Consider the following 26,242-nt stretch of genomic DNA (forward strand, 5'->3'; position numbering starts at 1 on the left):
GTTCTAAGTACCAAAACCTGATCAGTTTCACCTGGGCTATGCCAACTGCATCAGAGAGTGGCTTGTAGAGCATTCACCCATGTCATTATTAAGAGGTGGATCAAATAAAAAATGGCCGCCCCACTCTCCCTCACACAGCTAGTGGGAATGGCACTAGGACACAAACGATCATGTGCAACAGCATGGTCGTGCCCAGTCTAGCAGTGCAATGTGCAAGTGTAAAAACACAAATGTGAGTGACATCATCACAAGGTTTTTTGCAAGCTGACATTCACCGATAACTTATAGTATATATTTAATAACAAGAGCGGCGAATATGATACAATACAGTAAATATCATATTGACTATGTTTTCTAATTCATCTTAGATCCAATATTTTTTCAGCCATGGTTGAATCATGAAAACGCTTAGACATCCCAAGGCCAGGTGGCTTATGCCCGATAGTCCTCTAAGCACATAGCCAGGTAAGACAGACTGTTATTTCTTCTATGGACAGCTTAACAAGTGGTCACTGGAATCAGCTGATTGGCGTAAGGCCAATGTGGTATCAATATTTAAAAAAGAGCAAAGATATATAACTGGAAACTACAGGGCCGTTAGTCTAATATAAATAGTGTGTAAACTATTGGAAGGGATGATAAGGGACTATATCTAATAATTTGTACATGAAAACAGTATCATTAGTAGTAATTATCTTGGTTTTATGAAAGAATGTTCTTGCCAGACCAATCTGCTAACATTCTATGAGGAGGTGAGCTGCCAACTAGGTTAAGGAAGGCCTGTGGGTGTGGTGTATCTGGATTTAGCAAAAGCATCTAAAACACTTCCCCAAAAAACAAATTAAGGTCTGTTGGCTTAGCCTGTAGCATATATACCTGGGCAGAAAACTGGTTATGGGGTGCAACCAAAGGGTAGCGATAAATAGTGGTTTCGTGTGCTAGGTCATAATGGTTTAGTGTGCTAGGTGGGGTATCCCAAGGCATTTTACTGAGACCAATTCTGTTTCATTTATTTATAAATGTTATAAAGGTTGGTATAAATAGCTTAAATTTCAGTGTTTGTAGAAGATCCAAAACTAAGCAGGGCAAGTACTTCACAGCAAGATATAGAAATCTCACAAGAAGACCTCAATAAAATAATGGGATGGGCACCTACTTGGCAAATGAGGTTTAATGTTAAGAAATGTAAGGTAAAGTATATGACCTAAATCTGAGTAACACTCAGAGGAGGGCCAGCATGACTGGGGCGTGCAGTAGAGGCAAAACGTTACTGATGTTTTTGGTGGGGTGATTTAAAAAAAAATTTTTTTTACTTACTGGATTGGTGAGTTGGGGCCATAGGGTTTGTCCTGTAGTGAGTAGAGAGGAGGAGGATCTTGTCAGAGCTCAGTTGGAGTTTGTGCCAGCATCAGACAGGTTTCTCCTGCCCTCCCTCCTTTTGGTCTGTGAGAGCTTTCTGCCTTTTTTGAGGTGCTGGACTATATTTTGTGGGTTCTCTGTGCTTACGCTTCAGCTAGTTCTCCTGTTTTTTGGTCTTTTTTTTGTATCTTATCATAGTAGCTGTTAGAGGGGTCTACTGGGTCTGAGTCCAGAGAAGGACGGCAAAGCTAATAGGAGACTAAAGAACCTCAGTTACTAAGGACAACTAAAAGCTTTAAAGTTATTCTCCCTAGAGAAGACACATGAGAGGAGATATGATAGCGATATACAAATACCTCAATTGTAATTCTAGCATAGGGAAGAAACTATTCAGTTTCAGGGAGCTTAAGAAGACACAGGGCCACTCAATGAAATTGGAGAAGAGGTTTAACCTTAACCACTTGCCTACTGGGCACTTTCACCTCATTCCTGCCCAGGCCAATTTTCATCTGTCAGCGCTGCTTCACTTTGAATGACAATTATGCAGTCACGCAACATGAAATTTGTATAATTTTATTTCACACACATAGAGCTTTCTTTGGGTCGTATTTAACCACCACTGGGTTTTTTATATTTTGCTAAACAAAGAGCATTTTTCTTAGCTTCTGTTATAAAATTTTACAAACAGGTAATCGAGGCTGCACTGAAGGGCACTGATGGACACTGATAGGCTGCACTAATGGGCACTGATGAGGTGGCACTGATGAGGAGGCACTGGTGGGCAATGAGGAGGAGGCACTGATGAGACTGCACTGATATGCAGCACTGATGGGCACTGAAAGGCGGCACTGATGGGCACTAATAGGTGGCACTGATAGACGACACTAATGGGTACTGATAGGTGTCAATGATGGGCACTGATAGGCAGCACTGATGGGCACTGATAGGTGGCACTGATAGACAGCACTGATAGATGGCACTGATAGGTGTCAATGATGTGCACTGATAGACAGCACTGGCAGGCGGCACTGATAGGCAGCACTGATAGGCAGCACTTATAGACAGCACTGATGGGCAGCACTGATAGGTAATCAGGCAATGGTGAGAGAATGTGTCAGATGCACAAATCATAATACAGTACAAAAGACATAACAATGTAAAAACATGAGAAATCCTATAAAAATCAACAATAATAGAAGGCATCAGCATGTGCCTATACATCATTCCCAGAGAAGATGCTTGATGCATGGGTCATCACAGGACAGGGAAGTCTGCCAGCTGCTGAGAAAGGTGAGTTGTTTACTTAAAATATATTTTTCTAAAGAAAGCTATAGCCATATTATTTGCTTTATTAACCACTTCAGTACCCGCCCATAGTCATATGACCTCTGCAGATGGGATCTCCCATCCTGGGCAGGCGTCATATGACATCCACAGCTTCCCGGCGGTATCAGAGAAGCTGATGCGTGTGCCCGGTGGCCGCGATGACCACCGGGCACCCAAGATCGCTCATTACAGAGCAGGAATGTCCACATTCTGTCAGGGGAGAGGAGACCGACGTGTATTCCTAGTATATAGGAACACCAATCGGTCTCTTCCCCTAGTCAGTCCCATCCCTCCACAGTTACAATCACTCCCTAGGTAACGCATTTAATCCCTTGATCGCCCCCTAGTGTTAACTCCTTCCCTGCTAGTGACATTTACACAGTAATCAGTGCAGATTTATAGCACTGATCGCTGTATAAATGTCAGTGGTCCCAAAATAGTGTCAAAAGTGTCCGATAAATATAAGCTTATTGCGATTTTCTTTTTACCAAAAATATACATATATATATCAGCCTAAACTGAGAAAAAATTATTTTTATTTTTTAAATTGGGATATTTTTGATAGCAAAAAGTAAAAAATATTGCGTTTTCTTTTAAAAATTGTTGTTTTTTTTGTTCATAGTGCAAAAAATAAAAACCGCAGTGGTAATCAAATACCACCAAAAGAAAGCTCTATTTGTGGAGAAAAGAATTATAAAATGTAATGAGGGTACAGTGTTGCACGACCGCACGATTGTCATTCAAAATGTTACAGCGCTAAATGCTGAAAATTGGCCTGGGCAGGGAGGGAGTGAAAATGCCCTGTATTGAAGTGGTTAAAGTAACATTATATAATGGATCTGAATCATGGTCAAAATGCATAACTATGGGCAAAAAAGGCACCCAGTGGCTTTTCTGCTGGAGCACAAGCAACAAGACAGCTTAGCGAAAAGAATTTAGCAACCACTAACACATACCAATGGTATCAGAGCATGGTGCCAAGCAAATCTTTGGGATAGTCTTGGGAAATATCATTAATTTTCACTGTATGTTCAGTTTGATGGCATTATTCCAAAGTTAGCTTTCTCTAAAAATCATTTCAAGAATAGTACTGTATTATTTGCTTGCAGCAACATAAGAGAAACAGTAGTGAACCATATGTTGCTACTTAGCAAATTTCTATGTAACTCCCGAGGCAATGAGTCTAGCTGGAAGTTAACCCTTCAGTCTTGAACAGAATGTCCAAACATGTTGAAAAGGCCTATACACACAAATAAAGATTAGTAGGCTGTACATCGAAAATCTAAAAAAGCTCCTATACTGTGCATACAAGCAGTGCACTGTAACCTAAGCTGGGGTACTATGGAAGTTATGGTGGTCGAACAATACTAATATAGCATAAAGTGAATATGTTGATACCTAAAAATGGTCTATAGTAAAAAAAAGAATCTTGAGTGCAAACATTATATATACTTTTCTTGTGCAGCCCCTCCATTTAAGGCTGTTTATTGAACTATGACTTCTGTCCAAAATTTTCACTGTACTAGGTATAATCTCTGGCATTGCCATCCCAAAAATGTTACAGATCATAAGATATGGAATGGAATATTGTACAAGTGTACTAAAGCAATCGATATAAGTGCAGTGATTTCCCCCGCTGAGCTAATGTCTTCTGAAAGGGAGGCAGCCTCCCCACCAGAAAACATTGTCTGCAAGCACTGATCAAATGCTGGGCTTACAGCATGCTTATTCAACATAAGTTGGTTGTGAGACCAACCTCTGTTGGATGAGGTGCTATACGCATGGACTGAAAGTCATCTGGTTGCTGCAGAAATTACCATTTTGGCAAATTTTTGGTCCGGGTGTACCCAGCTTTAGCAGCTCACTTTAAAGTACAGAGCCAAGTACAAAGAAGTTTGGATTTGCTTATAACTAGTTTAGTCTATTCATCACTGAAAATAACACCCACTTGCTATTTTTCAACAGATAAATAATTTCAATTGCCCAAGTTGGTAACAGTTTTACTTAAAAATAAACATTTGTAAACAATATGTTTTTAATAATTTTTTTCTAAACTCAACAGCAACAAATATTGTAGCTGCTGACTTTTAATATATGGACAATTACTTGTCCAGGGAGCCCGCAATGTTGGCACCCCAGCCGATTTACATCTCAGCTGTTGGGTGCTGCCACCGCTATTCATCGTAAGGTAAATCCTGCCCTTTCTAATTTGCGCAGTGGTGGAGGAAGGAGGAGCGAGGCCGAACTTCTTAGGAATGGCGCTGCGGCAGAGTTTTACCGGAAGTGGGGAAGGGTACCTGTCAAAAACAGGTACCCGTTCACCCCTCCCCCCTAAAAGATGCCAAATGTGGCACCGAAAGAGGGGGAGGAAGCAGATAAGTGGAAGTTCCACTTTTGTGTGGAACTCCAATTTAACATGAAACATGCCACTGCATTGAGAAAGAACTAAACCTCAAATTATAATAAGTAGTCCCAAACCAAAGAGTTGTTGAAGTCTCTCATCTATATTGCTAATCTGTATCCCTTAACTTCAAGATAACTAGTTGTACTTTTTTAATTCTTTGATCTTATGATTTTGAAGATGTCTATGAGAAATTGTAATGTTTCTATTTTTGTGGTCCAAGCAGACTTTTGCCTCTATTTCTACTTTGTGTTAATCTCTCTTTGTATTTTTTAATAAAATCTGATTGAACTAAAAATAAAAAAACAGTGCCCTCTGATGTAAATCCATCGTCAATCACAACACCAATGTGACAGCTGGACCTGGGTTGGGTTGGCGGTGGCATCGGTGTTGTAATTAACGATGGATCTACATCGGGTGATATTTTTTTCTAATCTAGGAATTGTCAAAAACTGTCTCTGTGTTCTTACTACTTTTTGACACTTTTTTGGTGAATGGATGGGGGGGGGCAAGATCTGGGAACCCCCTTATTCGTGGGGGAAGAGGCTCTTATTCCCATCAACATGGGGACAAGGTGCCTTGGAGGGCAGGGGGCAAGCACTCTTGCCCCAAAGCACCCACTCCTCCATGTTGAGGGTATATGGCCTGGTATGGTCCGGGGGGGGCACTCTCTCGTCCCCCCCTTTCCTGGCCTGCCTGGCCACGTGCTCCGTTATGGGTCTGGTATGGATTTTAGGGGGTTTCCCTTAAAATTAATACCAGGACCCTAGGAACCCCCATTTATAGGGTAAGTTCACCTTTACAGAAAGATCTGTAAGGTGAACTTACACTGGACCCCCTCCTCAACCCCCCCGGTCACACTTACCTGGAGTCCGGCAATCAACTGCTCTGACACATTGGATAGCTGCTTTACCAGTCCGGGGCTTAGAAATCCCCTCAGCTTAATCTCCCAAACGTAAATGTACCTCAGAAAGTTATGTATAGGAGGCATTCTAATTGGTCTGCGCTGACACATGGGTGGTGCTGACCAATCAGAACCTGCATAGCTCATCCTGTCAGTGGGGAGAAGAAGAGAGAAAGCTGTGGGGACTTTAAATACCACCATCGGTAAAGCAGCTATACGATGTGTCAGAACAGGTGATCTCCAGACTCCAGGTCAGCGGGACCAGGTGCCATGGGGATGGGGATCAGTGTAAGTTCACCTTACAGATTTTCTGTAAGAATGAACTTACACTTTAAGGATGTGACGGCCAGCTTCCAGGCCCCGCTCCTTAACAACCAGCTATACTTACTGTATCCTGACTGGGCAAAGCTTTGCCCAATTAGGGCTTAGAATACACTGTGCAGCCCACAGGGTGTTTGGCAGGGCAACAGTTTGGGTGAAGAGGTGATGTCCATAGAGTTGGGTGAACGGTTCGGGCCAAGCAAAAGTTTGGCCCGAACCGTTCACCCAAATCTATGGATGATTTGGGCTGATTGCTAAAATTCCTATAAAGTTTTATTTTAGTAAGTGCCCTTTGTATAAGACAAAATACAGTGCACTTTTAATAAACAATTACATTTAAAATATTTTGGGTTCTGGAGAATGAAAGTGGTTCTATGGCTGAAGGTATGTTACATTAATGCATCTACCCCATTAGTTCAGTACCCCTGCCCCTCCCCCCTTATACTTACCAGAGCACAATTTTAATCCAGTGCTGTGCACAAGCGCAGCGGCTCTCTCACTCCTTAAGGCTCAGTGAATGCCAATTATAGCCAGTGAGGTGGCCAAACCACACTCTGTGTGTCAACAGACACAAAGAGCTTGCCTCTGGAGTGAGCCTGCACAAATGCTTATAGTGTCTTGCTATGGTCGGCACTCAGCAGGGGGAAGGAGCCAAGAGCACAGGCAGGGGACCTGAGAAGAGGAAGATTGGGGTTGCTCTGTGAAAAACTATTGCACAGAGCAAGTAAGTATAACATGTTTGTTATTTAAAAAAAAAAAAAAATATATATATATATATATATATATATATATGGGTTTACAATCACTTGAACATGCAGTGAGTGAACATGCCACCACACTTTCCTTTATGTAAAAGTTTTTAGCATACATAGTGAAAATTTTTCCTATGTATACTACATTTTTTGGAAGGTAACAGTTGCATTATAATTATATTGACAATCACTCACTAAGCTTCCACACTTCAGAAGTAAGATGACAGTCAAATTCTTTAACATACTGCCCCACACAAACTGTTTGAACCATGTTTTTTATTAATAATTAGGAAAAACAAAACAAAAAAAAACAAATAATATTACTTTAAAGTGTTACTAAACCCACAACAGTAAAATCAGTCTGTATATGCAGTAAGCATGCTTGTTATACTCACTGTGGAACCTAAGGGGTTAATCCTCCGCATTGTGTAAAAAGACTGTTTGATCCCGTCCTCTCCGTTTCTCTCCTTCTTCCGCTGTCCCCAATCCATCTCCTGATAAGACAGAGCCTTTGGAGTCACTCTGCACATGCTCAGTTTTGTGTGTATTGCTAGAAAGTTTTTTTTTGTTTCTTGGGAGGGTGCATGTGATCAGCACTGTCCAGACAGAGGGTCAGGGATCCTGCAGCCTCATAGGACAGTCAGAGTAGAATGAAAACTCCTTCTAAAAACTTTAACCAGATACTGATAGAAGTCACAAGACTGCTACTGTATATACTGCTGATGAGAAAAGGTATTTAGCAGTTTATATTTACTAAAATAATTGCATTTCCATGTTCTGTGTACTGTCTGTGTACTGTGGGAGACCAGATATAATGAATGCAGGGTTCTGGGTTTAGTAACACTTTAACTACTGTTAGTACTAAAGTACGTAAAGGTCAGTAAGTGGTTTATGTATAAAAGATAAGATAATTAGAACATGTAAAAAGGTAACAAGGAAACACTTAAATTAAAAAAAGGCTATTTACTCATGTATTCATATTCAGAAAGCCTCATTCAAGTTTGAAAAGGTGTTAAAGCTGTATTTACACACTTTAGGTATAACAGCAGGTAATCCTACCATAACCATCTGCTGGATCAAGGTTAGCTCACCATTGCAGCTTAAGTTGTCAGTAAGCCCTTAGAAGTAAACCTCCTCAAAACTCATAAAGTCATTACAGGAACCTAATACTTCCAAACCTTTAAATCTTGTTTTAACCAATTGCCACCCATTTGAATGAAATCAGCCCTGTACCATGTTTTTACTGTGAGCAATCAAAGTATGAATATTGCAACCTATGGTATGTTTCCCCTTACACACTGATTGGCTGTTGAAGGAAATTGTGTTTCTCTAATGTGATTGGCAGCAACTTTTTTCATAGTGCGCCCAAGCCAGTCTCTGATCGCTAGCCACCTCAGTACAATGTCACCAGACCAGTATATGCTAACTACAGTGTCCCTGATCACCGCCACATCAGTATAATGTCCCCAGGTCAGTGTGCTTAGCCCTGGTCACTAGCCACACTTGTTCCTGATCTTTAGTTATGCCAGCCATAGTGCCCATGATCACCACCACGTCAGTACACAATGTAACCTGCCCAGTACAGCCAGCCACAATGTCCCTGATCAGCACTACACTAGTAGACAGTGTCACCAGACCAGTGTAAGTCAGCCACAATGTCCATGATTGCCACCTCACAGTACAGAGTACAGTACAGACAAATGCAGCCAGCCATAGCTTCTCTGATCACCACCAAACCAGTACACAATGTCACCTGACCCGTACTTATAGTGTCCATGTTCTCCACACCAGTACAGTGTCATCAGACCAGCACAGTCAGCCACAATTTCCCTCATTGCCACCACAACAATACAGTGTCACAAGACCAGTGTAAGACAGCCACAGTGTCCCCAATTTTTAACACATCAGTACAGTATCACCAAACCAACATAAGTCAGCCACAGTTTCCCTGCTCGCTGCAACATTAGCATGGTGTCACCAGACCAGTGCAACTAGCCAAAAGTGTCCCTGATCACTAATCACACCAGCCACAGTACGACTGATTGCCACCACACCAGTGCAGTGCAACCAGATCAGTGCAGCCAGTCACAGTGTCCCTGATTGCTAGCCATACCAGCCACAGTGTCCCTGGTTATCACCACACGGTCCACACAATACATTATCACCAGACCAGTGCAGCTAGCAACATTGCCCCTCATTGCCACCACACCAGTACAGTTTCACAAGACCAGCACAACCAGCTACAGTGTCTCTGATCACTAGCCACAGTAGTACAGTGTCACCAGGCAAGTGCAGCCATCCACAGTGTTCCTGATTTCTATCTACACCAGCCACAGTATCTCTGATTATCACTACACCAGTACACTTTCACCAGACCAGTGCAGCCAGCAGGAGTGTCCCTGATCGCTGTCACACCAGTACAGCATTACCAGACGAGTGCAGTCAGCCATATTGTCCCTGATCACCACTACACCAGTACAGTTTCATCAGACCAGTGCAGCCAGCCAGTGTCCTTGATCACTAGCCAAACCAGAACATAGTCACTAGACCAGTGCAACCAGCCACGGTGTCCTTGGTCATTGGCCACACCAGTACAGTGTCACCAGACCAATGCAGCCATCCACAGTGTTCCAAATTGCTAATCAAATCAGCCACAGTGTCCCTGATCTCTAGCCACACCAATACAGTGCTCCTAGACCAGTGCAGCCAGGTACAGCATCCCTGATCACTAGCTACACCAGTGCAGTGTCTCCAGACCAGTGCAGCCAGGCACAGAGTCCCTCCGCTCCTGAAACCACAGGTACTCTTTTGTTCACCCTTTGTTCCCTCTCTGTACTTCCTGGCAAGTGAACAAAGAACTGTGTATAATTCCTGGGGGAGACACATACCAGCAGGCTTGACCTGCTTAGCTTATAAGAACAGGGACATGGGTGCAGCTACACTAAGCTATATTTGTACAGAGGCGAGCATTACAGTACACTATTTTTGATACAATATTAGTTGATTATTGTGATACACAAGATAGAACGAAAGGAACATAATCACCTCAAACATTACAAAATTCTCACACATGTGGTATCCCCATAGTCGAGAAAAGCAGCAGAGTGTGTTTTGGGGTGTAATTCTAAGTATGGCCACACTGCTTGTGGAAAATTTTGTATAATTAATTTTTTTTCTACTATAAAATCGTGGCAAAAAATACAATCTTTCGAAGAATCACTATGCTTCCTACAAAATACCTTGGATTGCTTTCTTTCCAAAATATGGTCATTTCTGAATATTTCTACTGCCTTGAACACCAAGGCCCCCAAAAATGGGATAGGTAGTTAAGATATTGGATGCCTAATGTATGCCCCTTGAAAGCCTGAGAGTGCTTCTTGGATTTTGTACCCCTCTATGCAGCTACACTGAAAAAAGTCTCACATACTGTATGTGGGATCCCAATACTCAGGAGGAGAATTAGAATGTGTTTTGGGATGTAATTCGAGGTATGGCCATTTTGTGTATAAGAAATATCTTAATATCTGACAACTTTAAGTAAAAAAAAAAAATTTTTCAATTTCTTCATTTTCCAAAAACTTACAAAAAATGTGATCTTCAAAAGAGTCAACATGCCTATTAGGACAAAAAATGTTTAAAAAAATAGGGCTTTTAATAACTAATAACACTGGTACACAAATAAAAACAAATGTAAACATTCTCTAAGTGTTCTTTTACACATGCATTGGAAATAGGCAGTTGGGTCACATTTTTAACGCTTCCCAAACTCCTATCCTGAATTGTCACAATAGGGAGCCAATGGAGGTGATCACACTGCAGCGTTAGCATTGCTGCAAGGCAAAAATAACACTGCCTGTAGAGTTTGGTAGGTGTTGGCGCTTTGCACCTTAAACTCACTGTAAATACGCCTATGGCCTTTACAGTGAATTTACAGTGTGGTTATGAAATGTCAAAGGTGATTATTTCCCATTTTAGCATTGTAAAAAAAAAAAAAAACACATGGGACATTTAAGAAGTGTTGTTTGACGCAGCCAGAACACCTGTGCAACACATCCTAAATGTTCATTACCAGTATAGGTACGTTGTTGGGGTTTTAGGCTGCTTAAAAAAATTGAATGCATGTGTGAAAGAGTAATTTTATTAATTTTTATTTATTTTTATACACTTGTTTTTAAAGGAGTGGATTTTATGCCGTTGAATTTTTGTAGGGGTTTGGACCGTTTAGGTTGCAGCTTTTCTTTCTTTATATATTTTCATTTATTCATTGTGAGAAAGAGCCCTAATGGCTACTGGCAGGCTTCTTTTTGGCATATTTGGCAAACAAAAAATGAACTTTTATCCAGATCACTTAAAATGTCACTTATATTTTCTCTTCTCTACATACTATAAATGGGTACTTTGCACACATATTTGTGAATGTTAATAACACTCTTATATAAAATTTTATGCAATGTTATTAACTTTTATTGTATGTTTATTGACCCTTTAAAATGTATCATTTTGGCTCAGTAGTGCGTGCTTAACACTTTCATTTTTGTCCTGCTCCCTGTACTGCAATCTTATTTGCTGTAAAACGGAACGTATATATAGTAATAAAAAGGCACATGGCTCTCAATCTGGAAAGTAAAGCTACATAATAATTAAATGCGATCATCATACGATTACTCTTTAATAAACAGAGAAATTAGCTGTAACTTCTATAAGCACCAATCAGTATATCTGTACATCCAGCAGTAATGGAAATCTAGTTACAATATTTCTGGGTCTGATGTTTTTAGAGCCAGGTTTTCAGAAAATCCATATGTATGCAAATATATTCTATTATTACTGAAACTGCATAATTGTATGCAAATGTAATACGCACATATGTTGCAAATAAACTGCAAATGCTAAAATAGTTGTGGACAATGTGGAACAAGATTTCTACTATGCATATATAGCAGGCAATACATATTCCTATGGACAGGCAACCAACTACATAAAAATAACTATAAAAATACCTGCTTTTATTCAGTTGGCCTGACAATGAGATATTATTTGAAAAAAAATCCATACTTGCAGTTTAAATATAGTATGCACATATGCAGGTAGAGTTCATATGAATAGTTGCATACATATTTTACTTTATTACTTGAATATTCGAATGTGTCAGAGTTGTAATATTACCAAATGTAAACATATTATTTATGTACTGGCATGCTTGCTGGAGAAGGTTTTCTTTCAATCCCATCTTTTAAATCCCAACTCCAGCCAAATCTTTTTAAAGCAGTTTAAATAGAGTGTGCAAAAGCTAAAATCTCTGCCATTCTGGGATATTTTTCTTACTTACACTGAATTTTAATGGTGTCAGGCAAAAAAGTAGGTGCGGGAAAATCACCCTCCTATTTGATGGATGAATGTATAAAGTAAGAGTTGGGGGGGGGATCCCCAACACAGGCAGTCATAAAAAAAAAAAAAAAATAGCTGTAGCTGTCTGTGTCCTCATAAAGTTATTTTACCCCTTGCTATCGGTCCAGGCAGTGGGTATCAGACAGAACAGAAGAAGAAGATAATTTTCTTTAGTGGGGACATTGCGCATTAAAAAATTAAAGTGCAATAAATAAATAATGGATCACTATAGAAATAGATCACAAAGATAATTAGGCACAGAAAACCATTTTTCTGGTTCTTCTTCAGGGTTTTGGCACATCAGTTCTATTTCGTGCCAGCTAGCCAGAGAAACATCATTGGGTAGGTCATTGTGATTGACGATAAATTGACATCACTGGACGTCATAATTGAGGATGGATTTACATCAGGGGATATTGTTTAAAAAATGTTATGTCATTTTATTAAAGGATTTTTATTCATGGTATAGCTTTTTTTTTTTTTACATTTTGAATTTGTTGAGGGGAATAAGTAATAATGCATACACGTTTACCCCTGTATTGCTTTGGAAAGGGGCTGGTATCTGTAGGCTCCTTTATTTTAGTGCAACATTGTCAGGTGGCGGGTCATCGCAGCGATGGGTAACCATTATCAGGCGGCAAGTCATAATGATTGACAATGGGTCCACATCACTAAATGATGTGATTGATAATGGCTTTACATCAGGACCCATTATTTACATTTTATTTGCAATGAAGGACTTCTTAACCACTTCGCATCCAGGCCAATTCTCTCCTACATGTAAAATTCTGAATTCTTTTGCTAGAAAATTACATAGAACCCCCAAACATTATATATTTTTTTTAGCAAAGACCCTAACGAATACAATGGCAGTCGTTACAACTTTTTATCTCGCACGGTATTTGCGCAGCAATTTTTCAAACACGTTTTTTTTCAAAAAACAGTAAAGTTAGCCCATTTTTTTTACATAATGTGAAAGAGGAAGATACACCGAGTAAATAGATACCCAACATATCACGCTTCAAAATTGCACGCGCTCGTGGAATGGCGTCAAACTTTGGTATTTAAAAATCCCCATAGGCGACGCTTTAATTTCTTTTACTGGTTACATGTTTTGGGTTACAGAGGAGGTCTAGGGCTAGAATTATTGATCTCGCTCTAACGTTCGCAGCGATACCTCACATGTGTGGTTTGAACACCGTTTTCATATGTGGGCGGGACTTACGTATGTGTTCGCTTCTGCGTCCGGGCTCACGGGGGCAGGGGCGCTTTAAAAAAAAATATTTTTCTTTTTTGTTAATTTTATTTTTATTTTTTTAGTTTGACACTGTAGCCTTATGAGTTTATGTGAAATCTTCATTAATACCTGTACAATATTGTAATTAGAAATATATTTCCCTTAGAGGGAAATATATATTTAAAGTATTGAGTGTTGTGTTGGTGTTACTGTAATTAGTTCAACTTCAAAGCTTGGCCTTTTGTTTTCCCTGATAACATCTCACCTGGGAAGTAAACAACAGCTTTCTTTGACTCATCCAATCAGGCTGTTCCCAATATACATTTACTAGGTACAGTGACCAATTAGGGAGAATTATATTAGCCACACTACAGAAAGTAGGGGGGGATATAATGCTTTGTGAGCAAGCCAACTCACTCTGGTGTGGGAGCACACGGCAGTCACCATGGGCTGACCTGAAGTTAACAGGTAATCTAACTCTGAACTTGCACCTTATATTGTATTGTAAATATGGTTCTGTGAGTAATTTGTAAATATCATGTAAGCCAGGGGACCTACACTGTATATTGTGATGTAAATACTGTCTGGTGTGTAATTTGTATATATTATGTAACCCTATAAATAAATGTGTATTGCTGATTGAACTACCTCTTTTGTACAAGATCTCTCAGATCTAGATATGTATATGTCCATACTACTACACTGATTGAGGTGTATGCACTGTAATATTTGGGGGTTATTTTAGCTTCAAGGTAGAGCTTACCAGTGAGCTGGATCCACACCAGATGTCGTTTAAGGGCTCGTAGGCCCACTTTTATTAAAGAAAGAAAAGTCAGATAACAAAATAGTTGCCCACACAGGGGTTTCAGCTTTCCACAGCAGTAATGTATGTAGAACCAAAAATACCAAGCCACCTGGCTCTCTTTAGCAGCAATGCTGCTCAGACTTCTGCTGCAGCCCTCTTGGCTCTTTAACAGAGTTCCTGTACACCCAGTACCTCAGCACTCTTTAACAGCTTCTCTTTCAGCCCACAAGCTTGGACCCTCTGTCTGCTCTGACAGACCGACCTGTGCAGACCTGCACACTTCTTCTCCCTTACACGCCTGGACTCCTCGGGAGGGTGGAGCCCAGAACCATGGTGTTGGCTTTGTTTTAAGCCCAAGACCCACCTGTGCAATCATCCAGTCAGACTGCTGGCTGTTCCCAAAACCCGGTCCCAGGATTGGAGATTCCGAACTACCACATATCCCCCCCCTTTGTTTCGACCCAGAGGGCGGAACACCCAAGTTACTTTTGGCACCTCTGTGCCAGATACCATTTACAGAAGTACCCTCCTGTCCAACCTCGCTTCTCCTAACGGGGAACTCCACCCAATGCCTCCTTTGGGGTCTCCCTCTAAGCCTTACTGTCACTCTGCTATGAGCTTTGATGCGACCTTCCCAACTTTTCTTCCGAGTGCATTTCCATAAGCACTTCCTCTCCTGAAATCTTAATGGGTTCCCGTTGGTCTTCCTACCAACCCTTCTGCCTCCATGCTTCAGGTTCCCAGGTTTCCCCAAAACTCTCTCAGCAGTACTGTTCTGAGACTGTAGGGGGCCTATTTCTATAGTGTTTAGAACAGAACCCCACCTCTTATTTCTGGTACCTGACTCAGCAGTCACTAATTGATTACCAGGTTTACCTGTACCTTTGGACACCACATTATCATGTACCATTAACACATTATTTGGTTCATCATTAACAGACATATTCAAACCAACATTAGATCTCTCAATGTTGCACATGTCACCAATGCCTTTTGTTTCAAAATTTGCTAGGGCAGAGTCTGCAGAGGGCACACATACTGGAGGGCCGCCATCACCCACAGGAACCTCACAGGACGCCACCTCCCCTGGGTTCACCCACTCTGCAGGCAGCTGTCCTACCACTTGACCCGTTCTGATGCCATCTGTAATTTTATCCACCGGAACAGGCCAGCTCTCGTCTGATTCACATACAATTTTTAGCACGCTCCTTGTCCATTCCCCTGTCCCGGGGACCTTATTATTAGGTTTGTCACCTAAACCAACCACTGGACTGGGGACCCCAGTCTCTTTAACCACCTTTGTTTGAGCCCTGGTCAGGACCTCTGCTGCTTTCAGGTCCACACATGGCCCTTCCACCACATGTGGTTTTTCTACTGGTGCAGTATACACGCCCTTCACCAACTGACCACACTGGACCATAGCAGCAGAAATGCTTCCCATCTGACTGTTAGGAGGTGTAACCACAGACATTTTAGGCTTATTGTCAACTTCTCCAAAGTCTGTCTCAAATATTTCTTCTGGAGCTAATCTAGCAGCATACGTAGCGGCAACTTTTAACAAAAGTAGCAAATTTAGGAATAAACCATTCCTGTCCTGTTTTGCTTTGCTCTGTACAGCCTGCCATACAGTGCTCCACCTAGTGGTACTGCGCAGTACCAGCCCATCAGACTGTGGAGGAGACACACTAGTATAGATTGGCTGTACATCCCAAAGTTCAAGCATCTCTTTTAATGCTTTGGTAAATAACCAGGCCCTTGACTCCAGACCTAAGTCCTTCCTGGGGATTTTCATGACACTGGGGATGCAGAGAGACTCACTTGCTGAGACTTGAAAAGTTGCAATGGTTAACGGAACCTCCTCCCGGCTGGAGGTAAACACAGCCTGGTGCTCCACCAGAGCGCTGCCAATTGCTGGACTCATACCCAACTTCTCAGGCTCAGCATCAGTGAACTGCTCCAGAACATTACCAGTGACGTCACGTTGACACTCCATGTCAACCTCAGTTTTGTGGGTCACAGACAATGTCTCTGCTGTGCCCTTATTTGGTTCATCCTGCTCACCAGGGTTAACCCCTGCAGCAGCCACCGCGCCCTCAGGTACAGGCTGTTCTGTAGCCCCTCCTGCTGGCCCAGCAGAAACCGTGTCCACCATATTTTTGTGCATAAAAGCCTTATCTATCAGGGAGATAAGATTTTTGCTCCAACTATCCCAATCTGTTGTATGTGCGCTCCCTTCTGCGGTACTCCTCAGCACCGATCCATCTGCCCAAGGAGACACATAAGAACAGACTGGCTTAGTTGCAGACTCATTACACCAGTCATTGTAAATCATGTCAGACTGTGGTAGCACAGGTTGCAATACACCATATTCACCACCTTTCTCTGCTTGCATTTCATAAGCCTCACACACGTTTGCATTTTTCACAGGTTGTGTTAATCCACCATTTACCTCCACATTTTTAGTACTAGCAGTTTGCACCAACACATTACTATTACACGGTACAGTTCCATTCTGTCCCACCAGAGTGACATCGCAGTTGTCCAGGGCAACCTCTGACTCCAATACATGAAGTTCCCTGGGGATTCCTGTGGACAACTGTGCCGGCTTACCACCAGTTGCTACAGGCAACGGCCCATTTTTGATAACCCCAGGTTCTTTCAGAGCAAAAGTTTTCCCAACAGCAGCAAACTTTTCATTAACAGTAACACTTATAGCATTTTTAGCATTTGTAGGCTGTCCTAGCCCATGGTCAACTTGAGCCTGAGTGTCATTAGACACAACACTTTTAGACATCAACACAGGTTCTATTTGGATTTTAACCCTTGCATTACCACTGTATAGGGAAAAGTCATTCTCAAGTGCACATTCAGTGGCCCCACTAACTGGGGTCACTCTCACATCATCATGGACAGTCTCGTAACCAGTCCTTTTATACATGAAATCAGCAGTTCCAGCCATCATTTCATTAAAGACAGTCTTACCCACCGCAGTAGTTGGGGTCACCATCTTCATTTGAGTACGTCGTCTTATGCACCAGTCCTCTGCTGCACTTTTACTGGCCAACTCCTCCTGGTGGCCATGGGATGAAACTACAGCAGGCATCTCCCACCGTTTAGCACCCCCTGCAGGCACAACAGGAAACTTCTTGTTGCTAGGGGTGACTGCAAACATATTTTCACCGGAATCTGAGCCTACAGACAAAACTTTTTTCTCAGCAACATTATCTCCAGCCGTATTCCACAACCTAGGGCAAGAAAACATGCCATGCCCCAGCTGGCCACATTCCAGGCATGGTACTGGACGATTTTTCCCCAAAGTGATTCTCTCTTGGTGATTCCCAGCTGGCCGGAATGCACAGGCCGCTTTGTGGGGGCGCTGAACCAAACCTCTACTGCAGCTCCTTTCAGGCATAAATTTCACTCCGGTTGCCATGGGAGACCGCACTCTCCCAGCAGAACTTTGCTGGCTCTCTCCAACATGAAAAATTGGCTCCTCCTTAAGCTGCTTTCCACGATCCTTATTAGACATAGCCCATGGTACAGCGACAGCCCGACTGGCTTCTTTTGCGTTGCTATGGGCAACCACTCTCATCCTCAGCCTTTGATCAGCCTCTCTCCTTGCATATCGCATGGGCTTCTCTCTGCTGGATCCCATCTCATGCTGTGACACATTCACATCTTTCACAATAGCTGTTTTAACTGCATCAGCTTTGCCAGGGGCAACAACAGCCCTCTTCCAGTTATGGACATCCAGCGGCTTTCCCCTTGCACTGAGGGTTGGCTTCCTTTCCTCTGTAGCTTGGTCCAGTGCTGCTAAATGCCGCTTGCACCAATCCACTGCAGATTCAAATGCTGGTGGACTCTCCATAACAGCAGTCACCTGTGCACTCATTGCACCAGCGTTGCTAGGGACAACCCCAGCCCCTTTTCTCCTTGATACACTCTGATCAGGTATGTATGGGGCTCGTTTGGGTGGTAACAACCCCTCCAACCACAGAGCTCTGTCTCTCATTTCAGCAAACCTGGCTTCTTTTAAGAGCTTTGACCGCCCCATACTTAGAGACTCCAGAACAACTTTACACCGTCCAGGAAAATGAAAGTGTCTCTTTTAAAGCAAGTTGCTTTTCTCTTCATGCAAGCTTTCCTCACCTGCACATTGCACACACTGATTGTGCTGTCTCATGCACACAAACACAGTTCATAGCAAGAGAAAAAAAAAAATTTGACTTTTCATTCACAGGTACACCACCTGCAACACGCAATGCCTTTTGCCTGGCTGCACTTCCACACACAGCCAATAGTTCCTGACTTGAACTTACTGTAGAGCAAGGACCCGGATTCCACCGTCTTCTGCCCGCATTCGAACACCACTTGTAATATTTGGGGGTTATTTTAGCTTCAAGGTAGAGCTTACCAGTGAGCTGGATCCACACCAGATGTCGTTTAAGGGCTCGTAGGCCCACTTTTATTAAAGAAAGAAAAGTCAGATAACAAAATAGTTGCCCACACAGGGGTTTCAGCTTTCCACAGCAGTAATGTATGTAGAACCAAAAATACCAAGCCACCTGGCTCTCTTTAGCAGCAATGCTGCTCAGACTTCTGCTGCAGCCCTCTTGGCTCTTTAACAGAGTTCCTGTACACCCAGTACCTCAGCACTCTTTAACAGCTTCTCTTTCAGCCCACAAGCTTGGACCCTCTGTCTGCTCTGACAGACCGACCTGTGCAGACCTGCACACTTCTTCTCCCTTACACGCCTGGACTCCTCGGGAGGGTGGAGCCCAGAACCATGGTGTTGGCTTTGTTTTAAGCCCAAGACCCACCTGTGCAATCATCCAGTCAGACTGCTGGCTGTTCCCAAAACCCGGTCCCAGGATTGGAGATTCCGAACTACCACAGCACATAATCATAAATAATAGTCAACAACACTTAAAAAAAAAATGTATTACTTTTATTCCTATTACAATGAACGTAAACATCCCTTGTAATAGGAATATGGCATGATCGGACCTATTTACAGTGAAATATGGGGTCAATAAGACCCCACATCTCACCTCTAGGCTGGGAAGCCTAAAATAAAAAAACAAAAAACAATCCTGGCTTCCCAGCCAAAACGTAATTTGAATGCAGAGGCCGGGCGTGACGTCATAACATCGCGCCCGGCCTCCGATCGATCATAGAGACTCTGGGGATGATCTGGTCCGCCGGAAATCACTATGGTATCATCCGGGGGGCGGCAGATCATGTGACCGACTCACCGATGGAAGCGCCCCCTCCCGCCGCCCGTAAGAATGATCAAGTGGCGGAACAGCCGCTATGATCATTTTTATGGTGCAGGGAATCGCCAGCTGAAAATGCTGATATCTGAATGATGTCTGTGGCCTCAGGCATCATTCAGATATACCACCACAAAGCCCACAATGTCATATGACGTAGTATGGGCGCCAAGTGGTTAATGGTGTTGATGGGTAAGGTGTACTAATATACCTCTGAACTCAATTTTTGGGGGGAACGGGTATCTGGGGGACCCTTATTATAAACTTCCAGATTCCTATCAAACTTCCTCCACACCAACCCTCACATACTCCTCAGGCATTGGATTGTGGGGAAGAAGCCCTTGAATTTCAACACTGGGACAAGGTGCCTTGCAAGGTACCTCCTTTTCAATTTTGAAAGGTATATGACACAGACAGTAGGGTTTCAGATTCAATTCTCTTTCTTTCCTGGTCACCCAAAACAAGCTGGATATCTGAATAAGGGCCGGATTATGATCTTAAAGGGAACTCATTACCTTTTTACTTTTTTTTGTATATTGTCTTTAAAAAAAAAACTGAAAAATGGCATGGGGTTTCCCCTAAAATTCCAACCAGACACTTATCAGGGCATGCAGCCTGGGTGGCAAAGAAAAGGAAGGCAGAAAGCATGAGGCTCCACCTTCCCAAACCATACCATGCCTTTGGGGGCTACCTTGCAAAGGACAGTGAGAAAGCAACCCCCACCTTACAAGGTACCTTGTGCAGATGTTGAGGGCAAGGGCCTCTCCTCCAAATCCAATAATCCAGGGGTAACCCTTACCCATTCCTGCAAAGTGTTAAAAGTAAATAAAGACACACACAGTGTAAAAAAATGAAATAAATGCCCCCCAATTTAAATTCATTTGTCAAGCACGTCCTCTAGTGATGTAGATCCATCATCAATTATAATAATCCGTCACTTAATGATATTTCCCTCTCGCCACAATGACCTGTTAAATTACAGAATCCCTGGTAATCTCCTGTAATGTAAACAACAAGCCTGGCGACTTTGGATGATATTATTGAAAATATACGGTCGTGACCCAGGCTTCTTTGTTTACATTCTAACAGCCATGGATTCAGGTAGGTAAACTAGTCAAATACGGGCAGTTTGGTTCGCTAAATCGCAAAAGTTTCACCCAAACCAAATCTAAATCTTCATCCAGAACATTATTTATATAGTAAGATGAGGCTATGTAACACCACTACATATTTCCTTGCAGAGCAGTCTGAAGCATAGGCCTTTTTTTTTTTTTTTTTACAAGTAAAAGGGACAACAGAGGGTAATACAAACAGTGCAGAAGATAATTAAAGGGGTAGATTTACGGAGTATTGAAGAACTGGGGGAGAAGAGGTGCCTTCGGAGAGCTATTAATATTCTGAAGCAAGGCTCCCATCCTGCGAATGCTTTGTTTACAGTATTACCTTCTGGCAGACGATTTAGGAGCACTTCCACTCATACTACCAGGCTGCAAAATGTGATTTTTTTTGGGGGGGTTTTTATGGTTAAATTAAATGTATAGTATGTGTGACAGACTCACCCGGGACAGAGGCTTTTGGAGGGGACTGAATGCTAAACCTCTTGCCTACCGACTATGGGTCCTGACATTTGAGGGAGCTCTAAACATTTAGGTAGATATTCTGTTATGTAATGCAAAAGGAAATTATTAAGGAGGCTATTATGGTCTCTATCAGCTTGGAACTCAGGGCACAGATGTATGTGAAAGGAATGCTGATTAATGAGAACTGGATAGCCTGGGTCTTTCACCCAATAGTTCATTGTGCTCATTAACACACCTTTGTCTCCCAACAAACTATTGGCGGATGTGTTTCTACTTATGTGTATTGTAAGAGAGGAGATGGCAAGTCTACCCTGAAAGGTCATATCTCTGAGTCACCTAGTCTGGGTAAATGATTAGATAACTAGCTCATGTTAATTAGGTTTCTGGTTACAGTTTGTATTGTCAGCCTGCTGTATATATTTGTGTGTCATCGCAAATAAACCAGTTCAGTCCATGTTCAGCAACCAAACGAGTGTTGTCTTGTTTTCTGGTTGTTAGCAGTTGGAATATCTATCTATATTCAGACTGGGAGGAAGCGGTATATGACGTAAGCACTGAAGTGGAGCGTGGGACGTTTCGTTACAGTATGTATCTATTATGTAGGTATGTGTTGTTTTTTATGAAGATAGTGTTTTATGTGAGATTCAGTATGTGATGCCTTTTATTGTGAGAGGCAGCATTTGCATTTTATTTTATTTTATTTTTTGTAAAATGATTAATACATTTTCCTATTCTGATTCGGCTAAAGGAGATATGAATTTCAGAGATAATAAGGCCCCTTTTACACTGGGGCAGTGCGGGCGTCGGCGGTAAAGCGCCGCTATTTTTAGCGGTGCTTTACTGTCGTTTTTGCGGCGGTATGCGGCTGATAGCGGGGAGGTTTTAACCCCCGCTAGTGGGCGAAAAAGGGTTTAAGCTGCCAACAAAGCGCCGCTGCAGTAGCGCTTTGGTGGCGGTATAGCCGCGCTGCCCCACTGATTTCAATGGGTAGGAGCGGATTAGGAGCAGTGAATACTCCGCTCCTTCAACGCTCCAAAGATGCGCCTAACAGGACTTTTTTCCACGATCCTGCCAGCGCACCGCTCCAGTGTGAAAGCCCTCCAGCTTTCACACTGGAGTGAAAGGGGCTGTTTTTTTCAGGCGCTACACAGGTGATATTTTTAGCGCTGTAGCACCTGAAAACTGCCCCAGTGTGCAAGGGGCCTAAGAGTTTAAAGAGGAGGGCCGGTTTAAAAAAAAAAAAGTCAGCAGCTGCAAACACTGTAGCTGCTGACTTAATAAGCACACTTACCTGTCCAGGGCGCCTGCGATGTCGGCCGCCCGAGGCTGACCCGTCCCTCGGCTCTCGGGTCCCGGCGTTGCCATTTTGGCTAAGGGAAACAGGCAGTGGAGCCTTGCGGCTTCACTGCCCGTTTCCTACTGCGCATGCACGAGTCGCGCAGCGCTTTGTGAATGGGGAGCGCAGCACGGAGGAGAGAAGACAGAAGATCTCCGCGGAGGAGGAAGAGGCAGATTAGGATGATGTGCCTAGCAACAGGCATTTCTGGTAAGTAAAAAAAATATATTTTTTTTTCATATTTTTTTTTAATTTTTAATGTATTTTTTTTTTCAGGGTGGCCCTCCACTTTAAGCATTTTGGTCAGGCTAATAATATTGGCAGTAAAAGGATATGGGTAAAGAGTAAGCTGAGCAGTAGATAACCATTGTCAAGTAGAAGTTTCAACATGAAAATAAAGTTGAAATGCAATCTTAAAATGAAAGCAATTGCAAATTAAGTATTGAATTATTATTATATATTTTTTTATTATTATTTACTTGTAAGGTCATATCTTGAACAGGGAACATAGTTATGGGCTCTATATCGTAAGAAGGACATAGGAAATTTGGAGAGGGCACAAAAGCAAATTATGTTATGTAGAAATAAATCTCCCCTAAAGGCACCAGAAGGAAAGATTCAGGAAAGCTCACCTTCCCATGATGTCCAGGGCTCTATCATTTAAATCTTGAATGATGGGTGAGGCTTGGCTCATCCAAAGAGGGTAGTGTTTTTTGTCACGTGGCCAGAGGTGCAATCTGGGCTAAGAAATTATGGGGTCCCATAAACATAAAAAAGGTATCAGAAATTATGGGGGCTCCGTAAAAGGCAAAAATTTACATTTGAAGATTACAGCTGGCACTTACAAGCACTATAAGGTGCCTGCACTTTAATAGTATTGTTAACCTGAGTAATTTTAGCCAGTGCTGGAATCAGTTTTTAGCTACTCATACACAGGCCAAGCATAAAGTAGATTAAGTCATATTAGATATGTATGATGAGTACTGTCTGCTCAATAACAATTTGGATTGTATGGGGGAAATGGACAAAGTGATCATATTATGAATATATCCACTTATATGATAACTAATTGTATAGTATTATCATCTGCATTATCTTAAAGCTTGGTTGGGGTATGGAACAAATAACATTTATCTTTGATCCAATGACCAATGTTGTTAAGCATACTTTCCCTTATTCCCTTTAAACATGGGAGATCTACTACCCGTTTCATTATAAGGAATTTGCTGATCTTATAATATAGTCCTCTTTAAAATAGTATTCGTTTCCTAATGTGTAATTTGTAACTTGCATCCTGCTGTTCTGTTTTCATGCCGATAAATTCTAGATAAAAATGTTCCACAAAAAAGTGCACTAGATCCCAGCTTGTTTCTTCTATCTAATTAAAACATTCTGTGACACAAGCAGCTTAAAATGATTAACTCATCTGCAGTTACAAATCCAAATAAGCGGCACCTGTAAAGAGTTTATCCCTAAAGGTAAAAACAACTGTTTAAGGAGGATCATGCTGGCAAAACAGCTGCTTACATGCTGGAGAGGCAACAAGGTAATATTTTACAGCAAACACCAGCTCCGTGTTTTTTTTTTCTTCTCTATCGGTCCTATCTCATTAAGTGGCAAAAAAAGGCTTAAATGCTTTGTTGATAAATTATGATAATTCCTGATTGCAGCAGTTATGGATAGTGCCACTCATTTGCAATGCAGCTCTTCGAATTTGTTTAATTACAATTTGAAACAAGGCATAGAAGATTAATTAACCCACCTGGCTTGCTGGCACGTAGTCCTGGTTTGGCTCTGACATACTCATGTACATGTTATCACCGTCAAACTGCAATATAAAATAATAGTAAAATGTTTAGCAAATAAACTCCTTTCTTTCTCACTCTCCAACAGTCCAACAAAACACTCCTTACATTTCATTGAAGGCAGTAGCAAAAAAAAAAGAATTATTTTCTGGTTTTGTTTTTGCATTTTATTGTGACACTCATTGAACTGGCATGTCAGTGATTTGCGGTAATTAGTGCAGTAGTAATTATACCAAGCAAGCAATAAATGAATGGTTTCCTTTCATCCACAATCTGTTACCAAACAAAATGGATCAGTGTGTGTATACCATGTATAGATATTGCTGCTGGGCCTAATGAAGTGCTAAATAAATTGCATAGTTTCTCATGGGAGAAGGCAAAGAGTAGATTAGTTACAAAATGCATAATGATGTATTCCACTGTCTTATCTTATTAAAACAATGTATTTCTTAATACTGATTTGTAAATCAAATAAATAGGAGTGTCATGCAAGATTACAGTGAAGGGAGAGGACATTTATTTAGAGAGCCATGCTATTCATCCATGAAGCAAGTCTTTGTCTTATAAGAATAGTGGAACGGGGAACAGAGCTTGCTGTATTGGGCACGGCATGTGACATCAACCTTCCTTGCAATAGAGTGATTATGTACAAATTGTAAAACTGAAACAAAATGAACTGAACGGGGGTGTAACTAAAAGTCACATGGCCCTTGTGTAAGAGCTGAACAGAGACCCCTCATTACTCCAACAAAATGTTTTTAGTACTTCTTTTAAATAAATTAGGGTGTAGCATGTTTTACTTTCCATAGACCTAATGGGCCAACCAACAACTATGAAAATAAGAAAAACGTTTTATCCCATAGGAAATAAACTTACAGTAGCTGAGACGGGAATTAAAAATTGGACTGTGTGACCTCATTCACTAAGCTACGGGAAAATTCTCATGCAAAGTAAAAATTCCATAGCAAAAGGAACAGCCAAATGGCCTTAAAGTCTTGATCCAATCTCATGGGCATACACCATTTCTTTAGACAGCTGTTGGAAGCTAGGAATGAACAATGAACAACAAAAGGGGGTGGGGGGGGGGGGTTCTCTACATCATGGCTGAAGCAAGTATGTTTTCCTTTTAACTAAAAACTTTCAAAAGAAAAACTCAACATATTTTTCATACATTCTGTCAACTAAAAAGCTATTGTGTACAAAGTCTCGTGCATTATTGGGAGATGCACACACATGTTCTAATAAGTCTGTACCATTCCCATCCCCAGTCAACCTTCATTCATAAAGAAACAAGGCTTAGTGGTCTCAATTGCATCCCCAGTGGATATCTGTCAAGTCTCTTCTTTGCCTTTGTTCAGCGAAACAAATCACAGATTTGCTAGAGAAGTGACAAACATGAAATAGAGCTCTTCTACCCTTCAACATGCTTAGTCACTATTGTAACAGAAAGCCTGGGAAAATGCACAGGCCTATTGTGCTTTCCATACACACCAGCAAAAAAAAAATTGAAAAACTGATGCCTGAAGTGGTGACATCTTTATAGAAAATGTTGTGCCTGAGGTAGTACGATCATACTGGCATTGATTATACCACTTATTTTAATGTTTCCATCTGTTTAAGTATTATTTGCCATCTCACCTGCCAGCAGCTATCAGCAGAGATCCCTTTTCCTGTTCATTATCAATAGAAGATTAAGAAATCCCTGATGGATGCTGAGTGGAATGTAGTTAAAAAGGCCAAGCAAGCATTTATTTT

General features: G+C 41.7%; 1 protein-coding gene across 9 annotated transcripts in view; it reads right to left on the reverse strand.

Annotated features, from left to right (window-relative positions):
* TOX (thymocyte selection associated high mobility group box) overlaps nt 1-26,242 on the reverse strand; it is a 304,338-nt gene that overhangs the window by 131,860 nt on the left and 146,236 nt on the right. For 5 of the 9 annotated variants that reach the window (XM_077492744.1, XM_077492743.1, XM_077492747.1 and 2 more), the window contains 2 exons: nt 24,445-24,510; nt 7,459-7,557 (listed from right to left, as the gene is read on the reverse strand). In XM_077492744.1, the coding sequence (XP_077348870.1) occupies nt 7,459-7,557; nt 24,445-24,510 (165 nt within the window). The remainder of the gene's footprint in view (nt 1-7,458; nt 7,558-24,444; nt 24,511-26,242) is intronic. The other 4 variants (XM_077492750.1, XM_077492745.1, XM_077492748.1 and 1 more) reach the window with 1 other exon arrangement.

Source organism: Lithobates pipiens, unplaced genomic scaffold (genome assembly GCF_037356315.1).
Source record: "Lithobates pipiens isolate NorthernLeopardFrog02 unplaced genomic scaffold, aLitPip1_a1.2 Scaffold_19, whole genome shotgun sequence".
In the NCBI taxonomy this organism is placed as follows: Eukaryota; Metazoa; Chordata; class Amphibia; order Anura; family Ranidae; genus Lithobates; species Lithobates pipiens.